The 16,225-nt window shown below is 38.9% G+C and overlaps 1 protein-coding gene across 1 annotated transcript in view; it reads left to right on the top strand.

Moving 5' to 3' along the window:
- MDN1 (midasin AAA ATPase 1) overlaps positions 1-16,225 on the top strand; it is a 101,051-nt gene that overhangs the window by 46,587 nt on the left and 38,239 nt on the right. Inside the window, exons 40-58 of the mRNA XM_030447151.1 lie at positions 179-367; positions 1,507-1,596; positions 1,702-1,962; positions 2,067-2,337; positions 3,050-3,209; positions 3,409-3,525; positions 4,478-4,686; positions 5,257-5,402; positions 6,287-6,489; positions 7,838-8,058; positions 9,079-9,192; positions 9,980-10,112; positions 10,746-10,855; positions 11,467-11,600; positions 12,972-13,132; positions 13,509-13,629; positions 14,269-14,479; positions 14,608-14,839; positions 15,998-16,124. Of these exons, the coding sequence (XP_030303011.1) occupies positions 179-367; positions 1,507-1,596; positions 1,702-1,962; positions 2,067-2,337; positions 3,050-3,209; positions 3,409-3,525; positions 4,478-4,686; positions 5,257-5,402; positions 6,287-6,489; positions 7,838-8,058; positions 9,079-9,192; positions 9,980-10,112; positions 10,746-10,855; positions 11,467-11,600; positions 12,972-13,132; positions 13,509-13,629; positions 14,269-14,479; positions 14,608-14,839; positions 15,998-16,124 (3,210 nt within the window). The remainder of the gene's footprint in view (positions 1-178; positions 368-1,506; positions 1,597-1,701; positions 1,963-2,066; positions 2,338-3,049; positions 3,210-3,408; positions 3,526-4,477; positions 4,687-5,256; positions 5,403-6,286; positions 6,490-7,837; positions 8,059-9,078; positions 9,193-9,979; positions 10,113-10,745; positions 10,856-11,466; positions 11,601-12,971; positions 13,133-13,508; positions 13,630-14,268; positions 14,480-14,607; positions 14,840-15,997; positions 16,125-16,225) is intronic.

Here is a 16,225-nt window from a genome sequence, read left to right as displayed (position 1 = left end):
CAAACTAAATAAAAGTCAGAAAAGTTGAATACAGCTTGCTTTTTCTGTTGTCTTCTATCTTATAAGCTGTGCCAAAGGCAGAAGTTCAGTTGAGGTTTTTTTAAAATATTTGAAGACTTCCACATGAGTGGGATTAAAAGCCTTGTTTATTTATTTGTTTACTTCCTACTTTTTGCAGATTGACAAAGAAGTGATGGCTGAAAAAAAGTGGGGACAGAAAGGAGGACCTTGGGAGTTCAATTTGCGTGATCTTTTCCGCTGGTGCCAGCTTATGCTTGTTGACCAGTCACCAGGATGCTACAATCCAGGCCAGCATGTATTTCTGGTATATGGGGAGAGGATGAGAACCAGGGAAGACAAAGAAAAGGTGGGCTGTATATTCTTTCTTACTCTATAAACCTTCCTGCCTCTTCATATTGTTAGGAATTATTTCTATAAAGCCATCGGTAAATTTGAGGATGCCTTGCAATTCGTTCATAAATATAACCTCTAACAAAGAAAAATAGCTTTTTTTTTTTTTTCTGATTTTGTGGTTGATCTGCTCCCCTTGTTCTTTAACAAGTCAGTTGCATTACCTGCTAGTATAAAAGCAAAAAGCTGGTGTCAGTGAAGGCAAGTAGAATTACAAAGGACTTAACAGAGCAAAGCACAATGCATTCTTCTGTGATTCAGAATTAAATAGTAATGTTATCACAGGAGTGGCATGGGTTGAATGCATATTTTTGAGAAAAGAGGAGATGGGTAGCAGAGAAGAGAAACAGCACTGTAATATGGAGAGAATCCTAGCATGATGGTTAGAAAACGTTTGTGATCCTACAGTAAATAAATTTAATGTCCTGTAGTTCTGCCCTTCCTTGACAACATTTTTTAATTGTTCTGGCTTGGATTTCTTGTCCTGATTTTTATTTATCTGTTTCTTCTTTCATCTGCTTGCCAAATTGCTCCCTCCTCTCTGTTAAACTCATTCCTTAAGTTTCCTTTAATCTGCAAACTCACTGCAGTTATTGTATTTTTGCCACCCATTTATCTCCCGCTTGCCTAGAAATCCTTTGCTTTTGTTTCATTTCACAACATTTACATGGTATTCAACTAAAAGTCAAATCATGTTGTAAGACTGGATTTATTTACTGAATGTGAGTGGATATTTTTATCATGGTTTTACTTTGCCCTTCTTGTAGTATTATTATATTTTTGTGTGATTTGAAGAGCTTATTTATGGAGGGACTTCTTTCTTAGTATTTTCTTGAAGACAAACATTACTTAAAGTATTTCATATTGTAGGGAAATGGTTAATGAAGGAGTTGCTGTGAGCAACTCACATGTTTAATCACTTGCTGCACTTTGAATGAAATGTCACTTGTGATTAAGCTGTTAGTTGCTATCACATAGCTGTGAAGCTGAGAGGGAATTCTACTTTAGAAGTAAATCTTTTAGAACAATAGATCTATTATGGTAAATTTTTAAGACTGATAAATGTATTTTTTTCTCTCTGTCAACTGATTTTAGGTTATATCTACATTTAAAGACATTTTTGGCCAGGAGGCAGATGTGTATAGAGGTACCAGGGAGTTTCACATCACTCCATATAATGTTCAGGTAAGCTCTTGACATTTTGAGTGAAGAGAGAAGGAAGCAACTTGCAGAGCTGAGCTCCCATTTGGCTCTTTGATTACTCACCCATGTGCCTCTCACCCCTTCTAGATTGGTTATTCCATTCTTTCTCGTGGCAACTATATTCCTCGTCCTGGCAGGAGTCTGTCACTTCTGCATCATTCTCTGCAGTCCCTTGAGCCTATAATGAAATGTGTGCATATGAACTGGATGATAATCCTGGTGGGCCCAGCAGCTGTTGGCAAAACCAGTCTGGTTGAGCTGCTGGCCCATCTGACCGGCCATCGACTCAAAATCATGGCAATGAACAGTGCAATGGATACAACTGAACTCCTGGGTGGATTTGAACAGGTAAGAGAGGTCAGACCCCTGTCATTTGAGTGTTTAAGCACCCAATGGAGCCTTAAGCATCACCATCTTCTGGATGAACTAACTCCACAATGGAATGTTTGCAGGTGGATATCAATAGGCCGTGGCAGCACCTGATGGAAAAAGTGGAGAATGCTGTGAGCACATTAGTAAGGGACAGTCTTCTCCTGACAGAAATTTGTGCAGATGATGCTGAACTTGTGCTACGTGCTTGGAGCAATTTCATCCTGAATTACAAGCCCAAATCTCTGGGTGAAGGAGGAAGAAGCATTACAGCAGAATTAGTGAGCAAACTGGAGGGAATACTTGTACTTATGCAGCGGATGAACAACAAAATAAATTCTTACTCAAAGGCAGGTATGTATGGTAAGCGGTTTGAAGTAAGACTATGTGTCCCTTTGAAGAAAACAAGTAATATATAAATCTGCAAAGAAACTTGAAGGTGTTTTATAGCTTCTTTGTAGCTTCTATGTTGCATCATACTACTCTTGTAATAGCCTAGCTTCTGAAAAACTTTGGTGATGGTTCTTCAGGGTTTTTTTGTGTAGTTTCACCTGGTAGCTTTCAGTAGCCTGCACCCAAATTCTTGTATACTGAACTACCCCATGTGCAATGCAGCTTTTATCTTGTTTTGCTAGGAAAGGTAATTTGCATATTCTAAAGGTGATTTGCATATTCTCCTCTGCTATTTGTTCTCTGAAGCATTAATCAGTTGAGCTTTACAAATATCAAAATAATGTTTGGGTTATTTGGTTTTGGGTTTTTTTTTTATTTAATCATTATCTAAAATATGGTATCAATATCTACCAAACTTCTTCTAATGGGGGAGAAGGTACAGAGAAAACAGAAATGTTGGTCTAATTTCTCTTTCTCTGTGCTTTCAAACCCTGCGTGTCCTCATGGATTTTGCTTGGGGGAGGCTACTTAGAGATGGAGCCCCTGCTGTTACGTTCCCATAAAGCATGGGAAACATACATGTTTATTACCAAAACAGCTACTATTTTTCTTGAAGGGAACAGGAAGCTACCTCAGTAATTTAAGTTGTCTTGTAAGAGATATTTCCTTTCAGAGTTTGCTCACCTGGTGGAAGAGTTCCGGCGTTTCAAGCTGCAGCAGGCACAGGTTGCTGACTGTAAGAGCCATGGCACTTTTGAGTGGGTGGATGGGATGCTGGTTCAGGCCCTGCAGTCTGGAGACTGGCTGCTGATGGACAATGTCAACTTCTGCAAGTAAGAGCTTTTAGTAGCCTTGTTTCACTGAATAAATTCTTTCACCTCCTTGAGGTACTTTGCCTCTTACTGTATGGTTCACAACTGAATGTTTTGCATTTGATAATGAGAAAGCAGTAGCTTAAATTTTCAGGAATGTCTTCTTTCTTGGATCCAGTTGTTACCTATTTATAACCATATAAATTTCTTTTGAATACAGCCCTTCTGTGCTGGACCGCTTGAATGCTTTACTTGAACCAGGAGGTGTTCTTACCATGAGTGAGAGAGGTGTGATAGATGGCACAATTCCTACCATAGCCCCTCATCCAAACTTCAGGTGCTTTTGCTTTTCTGCTTTTTTGCTTTTTTTTTCCCATACCAAATAGCATATTTAGCAAAAAAAATGTCAGCTGTGAGACAGTCTTTTGGTATTTTGAATCCTGTTTGGTTTGACATGTACTCTGGTGACACTGGCTGGCTGGCAAGGATGAAAACTGCACTGTGATGAGCAAATGATAAAGAGCTTCAGAGTCCTGGCTTTATGTCACTGTTGCAGCACAGACTGCTACACTGGAAAATTCATAGCAATAAACCTCCTGTATTGATTCTTCATTTCTAATTTAGGATTTCAGCACTTCTCTGCTGCACTGTAATGGAGTTGAGGATACGTGTGCTGAAGATAATTAAGTATTAATATATGTTGGTAACAAAAGCTGGTATATGGACGTAATCTTCTTTCCAGCTTTTTCCATACCATCCATAAATTTAAGTTTCCTGCAGTGACAGAACTTAAAAAAAAAAAAAACCAAAACCAACCTGTCAGTCTGTATTCTCTCACACCTGAAGTAGTCTGTTGCCCTGATGAGAGGAGAACATAAAGTATTCTTTATAATTCCTACCTTTTATAAATTCATGAGAAGAATTTTGGGACTGATAGCTTTTGGTTCCTCTGAACTGGAAACAAGATCTCTGGCTTTTCAGAAACCTATTTTGACTGAATTATATCTGAGAGTGTTTTTTTTAATTCCTTGCTTTTAAGAAATATCTACTCGTAGTATTAACTACTTGTGTGTTCAAAGTATAAGTAATCATACAGATTTTTCATTTAAGTTTAGTAGATATCAGTATCCCCCTTTTTTTTAAGAAGGTGAATTTACTTTATGAGGAGAATATTTGGTGTTTCTGGAATGCTAGATTAAAATCCTAAACTTACATTTTAGAATGTAAGGCAGCTAGACTAGATGATCATTGTGGATGCCTTTCAACTATGCTATTCTAATGTCCAACAGGCTTTTCCTTTCCATGGATCCTGCTCATGGGGAAATATCCAGAGCTATGCGGAATCGTGGGATTGAAATCTACATTCCTGGGGAGAATGATGGAACTGTATTGGATAATTTCGATTTGAAGTTACTCCTGCATGGTTTGGGTTTAGTGGGAGATAGCATCTGTGATGCACTTCTGGCTGTGCACTCAGAAACCAAGGCAGCAATAGCAGGTAAGAAAAGTCTGTTCAGTATTTGCTAACAGCTTGAACTCACTGCATATATTTGGATGGATTAGCTCTTAATATTAAAAGTTTGGTTATTTTGTTGTGTTATGTCCCAATATAAGTAAAGGCATGGAAGTATAATCAGGGTATTTTTGGTAGTTTCTTGCATTTTCAGGAAGTAAGCCCAAATTATAAAAAGCTGGTACCTAGAGTGCTTTGTAAGATGTCAGACACTGTTGTCAGTTGTCCATTGCGGTAGGGAAGGCATTCACTTTTTCTAAGTGAAAATCAATAAAATAAATGTTTTGCACAAGGCCTGTTCAGGTTGTTCTTTGGAGGAAGATGACATTTGAGGTTCATTCATCTTGACTGCCTGAGGTCCTATTTTGGTCTGGTCTCCTGTTGTTTGCAGTCTTGTCATATTTTCTTATTAACCTTAGAAAGACCCCATTCAGTTTTCAGGTCCCAGTAGGATTAATTTGGTTTGGATCTTCCTCAAGGTCTAAAGTGGTGTTTGTCCTCAGAAGGTTAAAGGTTAAAATATATGTTTCACCCCAAATGCTGTGTATCTTCCAGGTTCTGTGTCATCTTTGTCACCTTTGCTTCAGGCAGCTGCATTAATTGTGCAGCAGATACAAAGAGGCCTTGGATTAGCAAAGTCTTTTTCCAGAGCCTGTTGGGAAGTTTATGGCCGCTCACAACAACTCCAGGTGAACCAAAAGGTAAGAGTCCTCTATGTGAAAGCTTTTCATACTTCCATCTAGGCTGGTGAAAAATGTAATTTTGTGAGCCTAGTGTTTGAGATCCTCTGTTGCTTAAGTGCCTGAGCAAGGAGTTGATGAAGGTGGTGCCCTTGGACTGATAAGCCAAACAATTTTAAATGTCCTCTTGGGCACCTGCAAGGTGATGAAGAGGAAGGGTTAAGTGGCTCTGGGACATTTTCCAAATCTTTTAGATTCTGAATGGTTTTTGGCTCCAGTGTAAACAGTGCGGTTGGTCACATAACTTACTGTAACACATCAGTTTAAAGCTCCAGGAGCTGGATTTTTTGGTATTAAATGGTGAAGGACAATGAATTTCAGCTGTCGTCTGTCTTTTCATAACAAATCTTCTCAGCCTGCTGGCATGGTAGTGGAGGCAGAGATCACATGAGTGAGACTTGCATAAAGATTATCAGTCTGGGATGTGCTTATTGAGGTATTCCCCAAGGGATAAATATAATTTGTCAGACATTTTATAGGTAATGGCTCCCTCTTTTGTAGCATAATGGAGGCAGAGAATATCCCAGTTGGACTCTGGGGCTGGTTTTTGACAGCTCCAGATGAGACTGGGCTATTGATACTGATTGATCTTCAGCCTGGAACACTGTGCAGGCTGTCATTTGGTGATAGCAGTGTTCATTTCCTATTTTGAACTGTACAGCATGTTATTTCACTTATGGATAGAATGTTATGGTACTTCTATTGTGTAAGTTATACAGTGTGTGTAGAACATTTGGATTCTAATGATCTAATAATAAATACCTGTAACTAAGTAGTTCCCTGAGCTACTGTACTTGAATACATTTGAATATAATTTTAAACTGCTTTTTGTTTGTTTTTTGTAGCTTGTGTTAGAATTGGTTACGAAGCATGCTTCATCTCTGGCTTCCCATGAAACTTGGGGTGACTCCTTGCTAGCAATGGGCTTGTGGCCAAACTCCCTACCTACAGCTCTGTTTGCATCTGAAGATTCACTTCTTTCAACAGTCTGGAGGGATGCACAGGTCCTCATGTATTGTCTGAATAGACTAAACCTTAAAAACTGCAGGTGGGCAAAAAAACATTTTTGTCTAAGTAAGATAAGATATTCCTGAAATACTGGTGGTATGTCTGTTCTTTGACAGACTTTGACCTGAGCAAACTGTGGAGGTAGAGGCTGTGGTAGTCACACTCTGTAACTGAGTCTTCTGTTACCTTTCCATGCAACCACTACAAAAACAAGTTTAATTATCTATTGTTTGATTCTTCAGATCAAAGTAGTTGACTGTACGTCAACTTCAGTAAGTACATTTAACCCATTTTGAGTTAAGAGTAGGCATTTAGCAGAAAATGTGAATGCAAGCATTGGGTTACAATGTAAGAAGAGACTAAAAAATACCTTCCTTCAGTTTCCTTCTGAGCTTTAAAAATTTTATCCTCTGTACTCGCTTTCATGTAAGCTGTTTTTCATTGGTTATTTTAGGTTCAGTAGCTCTAGGTAAAAATAAAAGAAAAAAACCCAGAAAACCAAACCAAAGCAACAACAAAAAAACAGAACAAATTTCATCCTTCAGAGTTGTTTGAAAGATGTCTTGTGCCAGGGATGTATGCAAGAACTCTTTTCATGATTTCTTGAGCAGTATAACTGAATTTTGCACCAGTATTGTGAAAATACCCTTCCTTCTTGCTTTGCTTAGTTGCCTACTGTGGACATGTACTGTGGTTTGCTTCCAGTGTACAAGGTAGTACTAAGATTAAATGTTGACATTGTAAAACCTTAGCAGTGTGGTAACTTTTTTTATTAGTGACATTTCTCTTCTATCTTTATCTTTTTTAACCTCAGTAAATCTGGGGAGGGGCTTCTTTCTTACAAGGGCATGTAGCAACAGGACATAGGGTAATGACTTTAAGCTGGAAGAGGATAGATTTAAGTTAGAAATGAAGAAATTTTTCACTATGAGGGTGGTTGAGACACTGGCACAGATTGCCCAGGGACACTGTGGATATCCCCTTCCTGAAAGTGTTTAAGGCCAGGTTGGATGAGGCTTTGGGTGGTGTCTGTGGCAGGAGGATTGGAACTTCATGATCTTTAAGGTCCCTTCCAACCCAAACCATTCTATAATTCTGTAATTCTGTATCATTCTGGTGCACAAATCAGTTACAGGTTCTCAGTGTGTATTCACATCTTGCACTGCATGGTTATTTGGCAATAGTGAATTCCTAATAGTAGCCATTCCCAGCTGATTTGGAGTTGGAAACTGTCTTTAAAGCTAAATAAAGAGGAGAGCTGATTGCACAGCTGCTTTCTTGCAGTTGAATGCTGAGTAGCTTGACTTGCAAAATATATTCTTTTCCTCATGACATGCTCATGACAGCATGAGCCCTTGATTGCTGGATTTACCTGCTTTGTGTTTCAGGACACTACCACTGACTCTTAAGGATCTGCAGAGTATTATGCAGTCCACTAATCCTGAGAGTCTGAAATTCAGTGCGGTTGAGAGAGATGAAAACTGGATGGATAAAATGGAAGTTCTCCAGGTTTCAGTGAAATTGTTCATAGAAAAGGCAACTAACCAGGACTGGACACTGAGAGTTAAGTGGCTTAACTCTTTAGCCAAAAATCTGCCACAGGTGCTGGGTATGTTGATATTTAACTTTTCTCTTTTGCCTAGGCTTATTTATTGTATCATCTATGAAAATCCCCAGACCATTCAAATGATCTGATATGAAACTGTCCACACTAAGTCAAGGGCACTTAGGTTCTAAGGAGAGAAAAAACCAAGTTTGTGCATATTAGGGACAACAGAAGACTTTGAGCTAAATATTGCCTTTTATTATTCAAGAAAACATGTAACTTGGACTGCTTCTGAATTAGTTATTTTTTGATATCTTGGTCTGTGTAGGCAAATTTGACCTCTCTTGTCGATTTTTTTTTTTTTCATAGTGAATAGTAAAAGCAATAAAATGCCTTCTGTTTGTTGGTGTTAAAATACAATGGTTAGTAAGACAGGAAACTCCAGAACTGAGATTTCCTGGAGCTTTGTTCCCTGAACACTCAGGATAGCATGCGAGGTACTCATTGCTTAATTAAATTAATTGCATTAAACTTGTGAAGAATTCAGACAGGCATTCATCCAAATAACTCACACACTTAGCTTCCTTGTGTGGTGTGAAATCTCAGTGTATATTATCTCTACATCACTGGGATCACTCCCCCTTGATCTTGCTGTCATTTCAGGCAGATGTGTCTATAAACTAGAAAATATCTAGAAAGTTACTGGAATGACAGGTATGCTCTTATGTGGGGTTGTTGGTTTTTTTTCAGTTGAGCAAAGAAATTTTAAAAATGTATGTACTGAGAGGAAGATGTGAGAATATAAACTCCAGGATTTTTACTAATCAGATTTTTAATAGCTTAAGTTAGTAGCATCACCAGTTGAACTAGAACTCCTCATTGGACTTATCCCTTTGGCCACGATACTCTTGACTGCTTTTAAGACCTCTTGGAGCTAATATAAAATTGGAGCAACCAGCATATCCAGAATGCATGCACAGACAAGGTTGAGGCTGATTGTGCTGGCTTAGATGAAGTTATTTTTATTTCTTTGTACTAAATGCTCAGTCTTCTACACCTATTTTCTCTCCTCCTCACCTGCAGATCCTGTGCGGATTCAGCTGGAGGCAGGTGCTGTAGCCCTTGGTAGTTTCTATGCCAGTCCCCTCTCATCTGGAGTCAGCAACATGATCAAATTGCTACAGCCAACTTTGACAGGTACTTCTGAAAAAAAGTGATATAAGATATTGGAGCTTTATTTGTTCTCTGAGGACACTGCAACCCATCTTAGGAAATGAGTGTAATGAAGCAAAGGCTAAATTCTAATGATACATTGCTTTTGTTGAGGAAAAAAAATCATTTTCGCTGTCTAGAACTGCAGATATGGCAACTAAATGCATTCATCTGATGCAAATTAGATGTGTTTGCTATTACTGTGAATCCTGGCTGTATCTGTGGCCCAGGTGTATTCCTATTGCTCAGTGTTAAGAATGTTCTTAAGAGTGATTCATGTCTCTGCTGCCTCTGACTGGATGGCTTAAGCATCCTGTTTTTTCCCCAGCATTTATTGCGTTGAGGCAAACTTTACCTTTACTTTACCTTTTGAGGTAAAACTTTCTCTCCATTTTACAGGGAGCTCAGGCATGTGGTTTGCTTTCCAAACTTGTTAGTACATGAAAGCTGCATACAGTGACACTGAGCCCTTTATGGATGGTCCTAGGTATCTTGCCTGTGAAGGAAAAGAGAATTGGACTTGAGTTTCCAGGCTGGTTTTTGAGTACTCTGAACACTCATTAATTCACACCCATTGTTCTGTTTTACAGAACCTGCAGTCAACTTCATGCTTTTCTGTTTGGCTACCTGGAGTGAGGGAGGTTAAGACCCTGTCTTCCTCAAAGGCTTCCTTTATTCTCTCCATACTGTTCTTACATAGGCAAGGGGATCAAGGAAAGTCTTTCACTGAATAATGTTTCAACTGCACTGTCTTGTCTGTTTGCCTTCCTAGATGAACATGTGATACCTCTGGACCTAAGATGGAATATGCAATTTTTGGATATCATTAGAAATTCAATGAACTTTGATACAGAAATGGAACATGCGGATCAGCTTCAAATCCTTTTGAAGTCTGTAGCAAATAGGTGGGTGACAAGAAAAGCTTGTGAAGATTGCCCAGTGCCTGTAATCAGTATTCTATAAAGTCTTGGAGCATCTACCAAGTCTGTGTTTATGTTGTGATGTGATCTAAAATACTAGGCACAGGTTTTGTACTGTTATTTAACGTCTGTAGATGCAGACTGAAACAAATCACTTAATACAGGGAGCAGGACTTCCAGCATTCCATATAGGCTAGAGTACTTCAAAGGCAAACCAAACTGTGGGATAAAGCACTAAGAGGCAGAAATAGCAATGTAAAATCTCTTACACAAAACTGAAACATTTGCTGTGCTTTTGGATTTTGACTGCTTTTTCTAATAAGAGCAAAGGTACACAGATTTTGCAGTTACAGTGTAAGGAAGTGGCTATCCTACACGTGATGGTGTTACAACTACTTAGTATCTCACTGCTTTTCCCTTCCTTGTGATTGCTGGTCAGTAATCCAATGTTTGTGAAACCTGCTTCTGCAAAAAACATATTTAAGCCATTAGTTATGCTATAGTTGATTCTTGTTTAGTAATTCAGCGAAATATCAAATGTCACTTTCTGGTTCACCATTCTCATAAGGCAGAGGCTCTAAAAGGGTGCTGAAGTTCTTAACTTCATTTTTAATTCAGGGCAGTATTATTTCTTGACCGAGAGAAAAGAAGCTACACTGAGAAGAACCTGATTGCCAGCAAGAAGTCAAGAAATAGTGTCTTAAGAATGTCACTGGATTTCCGCAAAGGTGGGTGGATTTCCCCTGTTCATTTTGGTTTGAAATATGGTTAACTTTCACTATTAGGAAATGCATACTTTAAACATCGTGTGTCCTGACTGTGTGAAGGAAGATTTCGTGAATGTAGAGTTACTAATATGATATGTAACACATTATTCTTTCATCAGATATTCCTTACAGTAGTAACATTTATGTCCAGCCTGTGCTAGGAAGTGAGTGCATGTCACTTGTCTCTTAATTATCTAAGCTTTAGGAAGATGGTGAGGAGACACTGGAATTGCATTTTGCCTTTAGCCAAGCTGTTCAGTTGTGCTTTTGTTCCAATCCTATTTCTGTTTTTTATGTAACTAGGGGAGGGAAAAAGGAAGACAGGTGGTGGGGGGGGGGCAGTCATGAAGCTATTATGTTGCATAGAAGAAATTGATCAATATTTCCTTCATTATGTTTTTTTTCCTTATATTAAATGTTTAGAGATAATAAAGAATTGTGCGAATAGTAAAGGAATTCTTTCTGTTATTTTGATTCTTAAACCTTTTCAATTTTTTTTCACTATTACTTGTCACATTGCATAGCTAAAATATTCAGTCTCTCTCTCTCTTTCCCTCTCCCCCAAACCTCAGATCCAGCAAGCTACACCTGTCTTCCTCATGGAGTTGTGGTGAACCTTGCTGCTTTCTTTGAACTTTGGGATGCATTTCTATTTCACTGGGTGAAGTCTACTCAGGTGGCCTTAAGTGATGATGACACGCATGATGTGAGTAGACTTTTCAAAGCACATTTGTGGAAATTATGTGCACTTAGGCAGTGTGCAGAACACTATTTTCAGGCACCATGAAATTAACTGCTGTGTTTCTGTTGGTATTCAGAATATGTCTGACTCCAGGCAAATCCGTTTATTTCGGTGGATGTATCTGTGCTTTGTCTTCTCCTCCATGTGGAATGTAGGCTTTCAGCCTGCAGATACTCAGGGTGGGAATTACCTTACCTAAATGTACACACCTGGGGCCGAGATATCCATTGTGCCATAAAAGTGATAAATGAAGTATCCACATCATGATAAATGAAGTATCCACAGACCTGGGGGTCCTGGTAGACAAGAGGATGACCATGAGCCAGCAATGTGCCCTTGTGGCCAAGAAGGCCAATGGCATCCTGGGGTGCATTAGGAAGGGTGTGGTTAGTAGGTCAAGAGAGGTTCTCCTCCCGCTCTATTCTGCATTGGTGAGGCTGCACCTGGAGTATTGTGTCCAGTTCTGGGCCCCTCAGTTCAAGAAGGACAGGGAAGTGCTTGAAAGAGTCCAGTGCAGAGCTACTAAGATGATTAAGGGAGTGGAACATCTCCCTTATGAGGAAAGGCTGAGGGAGCTGGGTCTCTTTAGTTTGGAGAAAAGGAGACTGAGGGGTGACCTCATCAATGTTTTCAAATATGTAAGGGGTGAGTGTCAGGGAGATGGAGTTAGGCTTCTCTCAGTGGTGACCAGTGATAGGACAAGGGGTAATGGGTGTAAATTGGAGCACAGGAGGTTCAAGTTGAATATTTGAAAAAATTTTTTTACTGTAAGGGTGACAGAGCCCTGGAACAGGCTGCCCAGGGGGGTCGTGGAGTCTCCTTCACTGGAGACATTCAAAACCCTCCTGGACACGTTCCTATGTGATGTACTCTAGGTGGCCCTGCTCTGGCAGGGGGGGTTGGACTAGATGATCTTTCGAGGTCCCTTCCAACCCCTAGGATTCTATGATTCTATGATGATTCTATGATCCCTGATAAAGATATTGGAACCTGCCCTTCTGACATGCATGTCACAGAAGTGGTTCACTTCTCCTTCTCCCCTTTCAGACCATGAAGATCATTTTACTGAAACTTGACAGTGACATTATAGGCTTAGTGCGGGGATTGAGGGTTTTTTCACTTGTGTATTTCCACCTGCCACAAGAACCCTGCAGTATATTTAGAAAACTCATAGTTGAGTGCTCGTTGTGTGTCACTAAACATAAGGCATTTCATGATTCTGAAAATTAGTGGAAGTGACAATGTGTTTGCATTTTCTTTTGCTTAAAGTAGAAAGTGTTGTGTAACATGCAAGGCTTAACAGTGGGAAAAGTAACTTTCTTGGCTTGTTGTTAGATTTTATACTGCTTGCTGTGGCGGGACCGGTTCTGGGCAGTTTCCGACACTCTGACAGTGGATTCGCCAGGGTTGTCACTTCTGTCTCTGCACTGGCATTGGGTTGTGAAGCATCTCATTGACAGGATTCCTCAGATGCTTATTGGATCAGACCAGCACAAGTGAGTGGCTTTGGTTTGTGTTTCTCTTAAAAGGCTGTGTAAACTACTTTTGTATAAACCCTTTTGTTAGTATCCTAGTTAATCAACACTGTTTGCTTTCACTGTCACAGTTGGGTTCCCTTAGTGATGCAAGTGCAATGTTTTACATAAATAGCTGTACATGTTTAAAATTCAGGTTTCTTGGCATTGGGCTGCTTCTGGCTCAAATGATAATTGGGAATTTTTACCCATTTTTTGTACTTAAGTTAGTTTGCCCCTTAAGTTCAGGGTTAAGTTGGGTTAAGAGAGAAGGGACTTTGCTTTTGCACTCATTCTTTTTACCTGTTTCTCATATTTTGATTAAACTGTGTGGGGTTTTTTTTGCCCAATCTCCAAGGGTTTCCAGGGAAATTCAATCAGTTTCACAGCAGATTCAGTGCTGCTTGGCCAATCCTGCTGGCATTTTTGCCAATATGAAGATATTGCAGAAGTCTCTAGGAAGACCACTTCCCTTTAAGGTATTGGTACTCTGCTTGCAAAAGATGTGTATTTCTTGCGATGTACAAGTATTCTTTAGGATAATCAGAGATTTTTAGCACTTGCTTTCCAGGCCAGCAAAAATGCATTCTTTTTGGGCTTATTAGATTGATTTAAAAAAGCAATTTCAGAAAAAAAAAAGCCATGTTAACGTACAACTTTTTTGTAAAATATATATATCAGTTATCCCAATAGCATTTGTACTTTTAATTAATATTTGTACAGAGTTATTTAGTTATTTCCTACAGAGTGGAAAATTTCCTATAGAGAGGACAAAAAAAAAAAATATTACTAATTGCTCTGTTTTTAAGACTTGTGAATATCAATATCGCAAGTGGCAGGAGCTTCTGGATTTTTAAAATAATTTGTGTGTCTGTTTCCCTTACTTTAGATAAATTGCCATGTTGAGGTGGTTTTGTCTACATAATGTCTGCATAATTTCTTCATGAAGGAAAATGAAACTTGACAAGCTGGCCAACTATTTCAGTTTCTGTCTTCATTCTGTATTGAGTAGGGCTACAAAATAATTATTGTTACAGCAGGCTGGCTTATATGTACTTGTACTTCAGTCATGTGCATGTACATTGCCACTTTTTCAAATGTTCTTTTTATGTTTCCAGGATAAACTGGGCATGGAATGTTTTTCTCAGTTAAAAGTTCTCAGCAAACCACTGAACATCTCAGAGCTAAGATTGGTCTTTGAAGAAAGCAGATGGCCCGAAAAAATGCGCTGTCTGAAAATTGTGGCCACTGGATGGAAGATGAAGAAAGCCTTGCTGCAAGCTGATGGCCTAATAATAAGAGCTAATCACTTAGAAGATGTTAATCTGGGTAGGTAACACTTGAAAAGCCTAATGGGGTGATTTCTGCCATCTCCATTTTTTTAATATACAAATGGAAAGGATGTAAAATGGTCACTGGTGAGAATGTTCATGTGCCTCTTGCTCTCTGTCAAACAGGTCAGCTAAATATTTTTCTGAAAGCTGTACGTTCACAGCTGAGAGCAGAGGGAGTTGTATATAGTCATTCAGAAGAAAGATTTACTGAAGATACCATCTCCAACCAATTAGACTCTGCTGTGTTAAACCAGCTCTGCAGTCGGATTCAGCTCTGGCCTGCAATGGAATACATAGGCATGCTCTGGCAGTACAGACTGACTGCAGATTATGTGGCCAAGGCTTGTGCAAGAAGGTAAGAAGAAGGCTGGAGAAGGAAATCCTGTATTCCTTTCATGAAATATAGAATCCCTACCTAAAAGCTTTAACTTTGCAACCTTACGTTTGTATAGAAATCTGTGTGTATGTACATACCTGTATTAATACTATATATATGGCTGTGTGAATATGCAGATATATGGCTGCTGTGTGCACATATGCTTATATATATCTATATCTATAAATGCAAATGCACTACTTGTCTGCATGCAGAGTTGCACTTGGGCAGCTATATATAATGTATCAGCAAAGGGTCTTTGACCGTGGAAGTAGTTTTCTAGTTTTCCAGCCTACTTAATCAATGCAAATAAAGGAATGTTGATGTCCAAATCCCTTGGATTAAGCATGTTAGACTCCAGAAATTGCTTTAGTAATGGTACAATGGATTATATGTGGAGGAGAAGTAAAACATGTAGTAAATGGTACGTAATATTTTCCTTTTGGAAAAAAATAGAATTTGCATTTTAATGAAGTAGAAGAGTTGTTCATGTTAGCAATTAACATGAAGGTGTTTATTGCCGTGTTGCAGAAAGACTGACTGAGACCTGGTGTTGGAGAAGATTCACTGGCATGCTTGCTGCCTTTCCTGTAAACTACACACATATTGTAGTTCAAATTAACCCTGTTACCTTAAGAAGTGTTTAGTCTTGTTTTAAAGGGCCCAGTGTATTTATTTTTTGACTCTTCTACCATTCCTTAAAAGTCAGCTCTTCATTTATAGATTTCAGTGAAAATAACTGTGTGTGTGTGTGTGTATTGAGGCTCCTAGAATTACTGATTCACAATTGAATTCTGCAAAGTTCTGGTTTTCACAAAACCCATAAAGCTGGAGGACAGTTTGTCTCCAAACATTTTGCATGTTTTGCAGAACATGTTGCTTATAGCTACAGAAGATGTCACTTCTTCCCCCTTCTGTTGTATTTATGTTTTGCCAGCTTTGAAAGATGCAAGTGTTCTGTGTATTATTTGAGTACTTGTTCTTCTCCAACTTTTAAAATGCTGTCATTTTAACCTTTCAGGGAGTCTTCATTATTGTGACTTCACCTGCAGTTCTAAATTTGGTTTTCTGTATGAATTATTACCTTTGTGTAACCTGCATAAATGACTTTGGTTGTATTTCTTTCACCTGCTACAGGGAGAATTGCAGTCAAGAACCAAGCACATGTTCAGATCTAGTTCAGCTTATAGCTTTTTCCCTGAAGTTGACCCCAGCTGCTTCTCATCAGCTATCTGGACTGTGGCACTTGCTACACCTGAACAAAGTAAGAACAAAGTTTTAGTTTAATTACTTGCAGAATTAATTTATCTTGCAGAATTTATTAACAGATTTTTCCAAAAAGGCATATCTCTCAAGATTTGTGAC

This window comes from Calypte anna, chromosome 3 (assembly GCF_003957555.1).
Source record: "Calypte anna isolate BGI_N300 chromosome 3, bCalAnn1_v1.p, whole genome shotgun sequence".
NCBI classification, from domain to species: domain Eukaryota; kingdom Metazoa; phylum Chordata; class Aves; order Apodiformes; family Trochilidae; genus Calypte; species Calypte anna.
The sequence above is the reverse complement of the archived record's forward strand: the minus strand, read 5'-3'. Positions and strand labels throughout refer to the sequence as shown.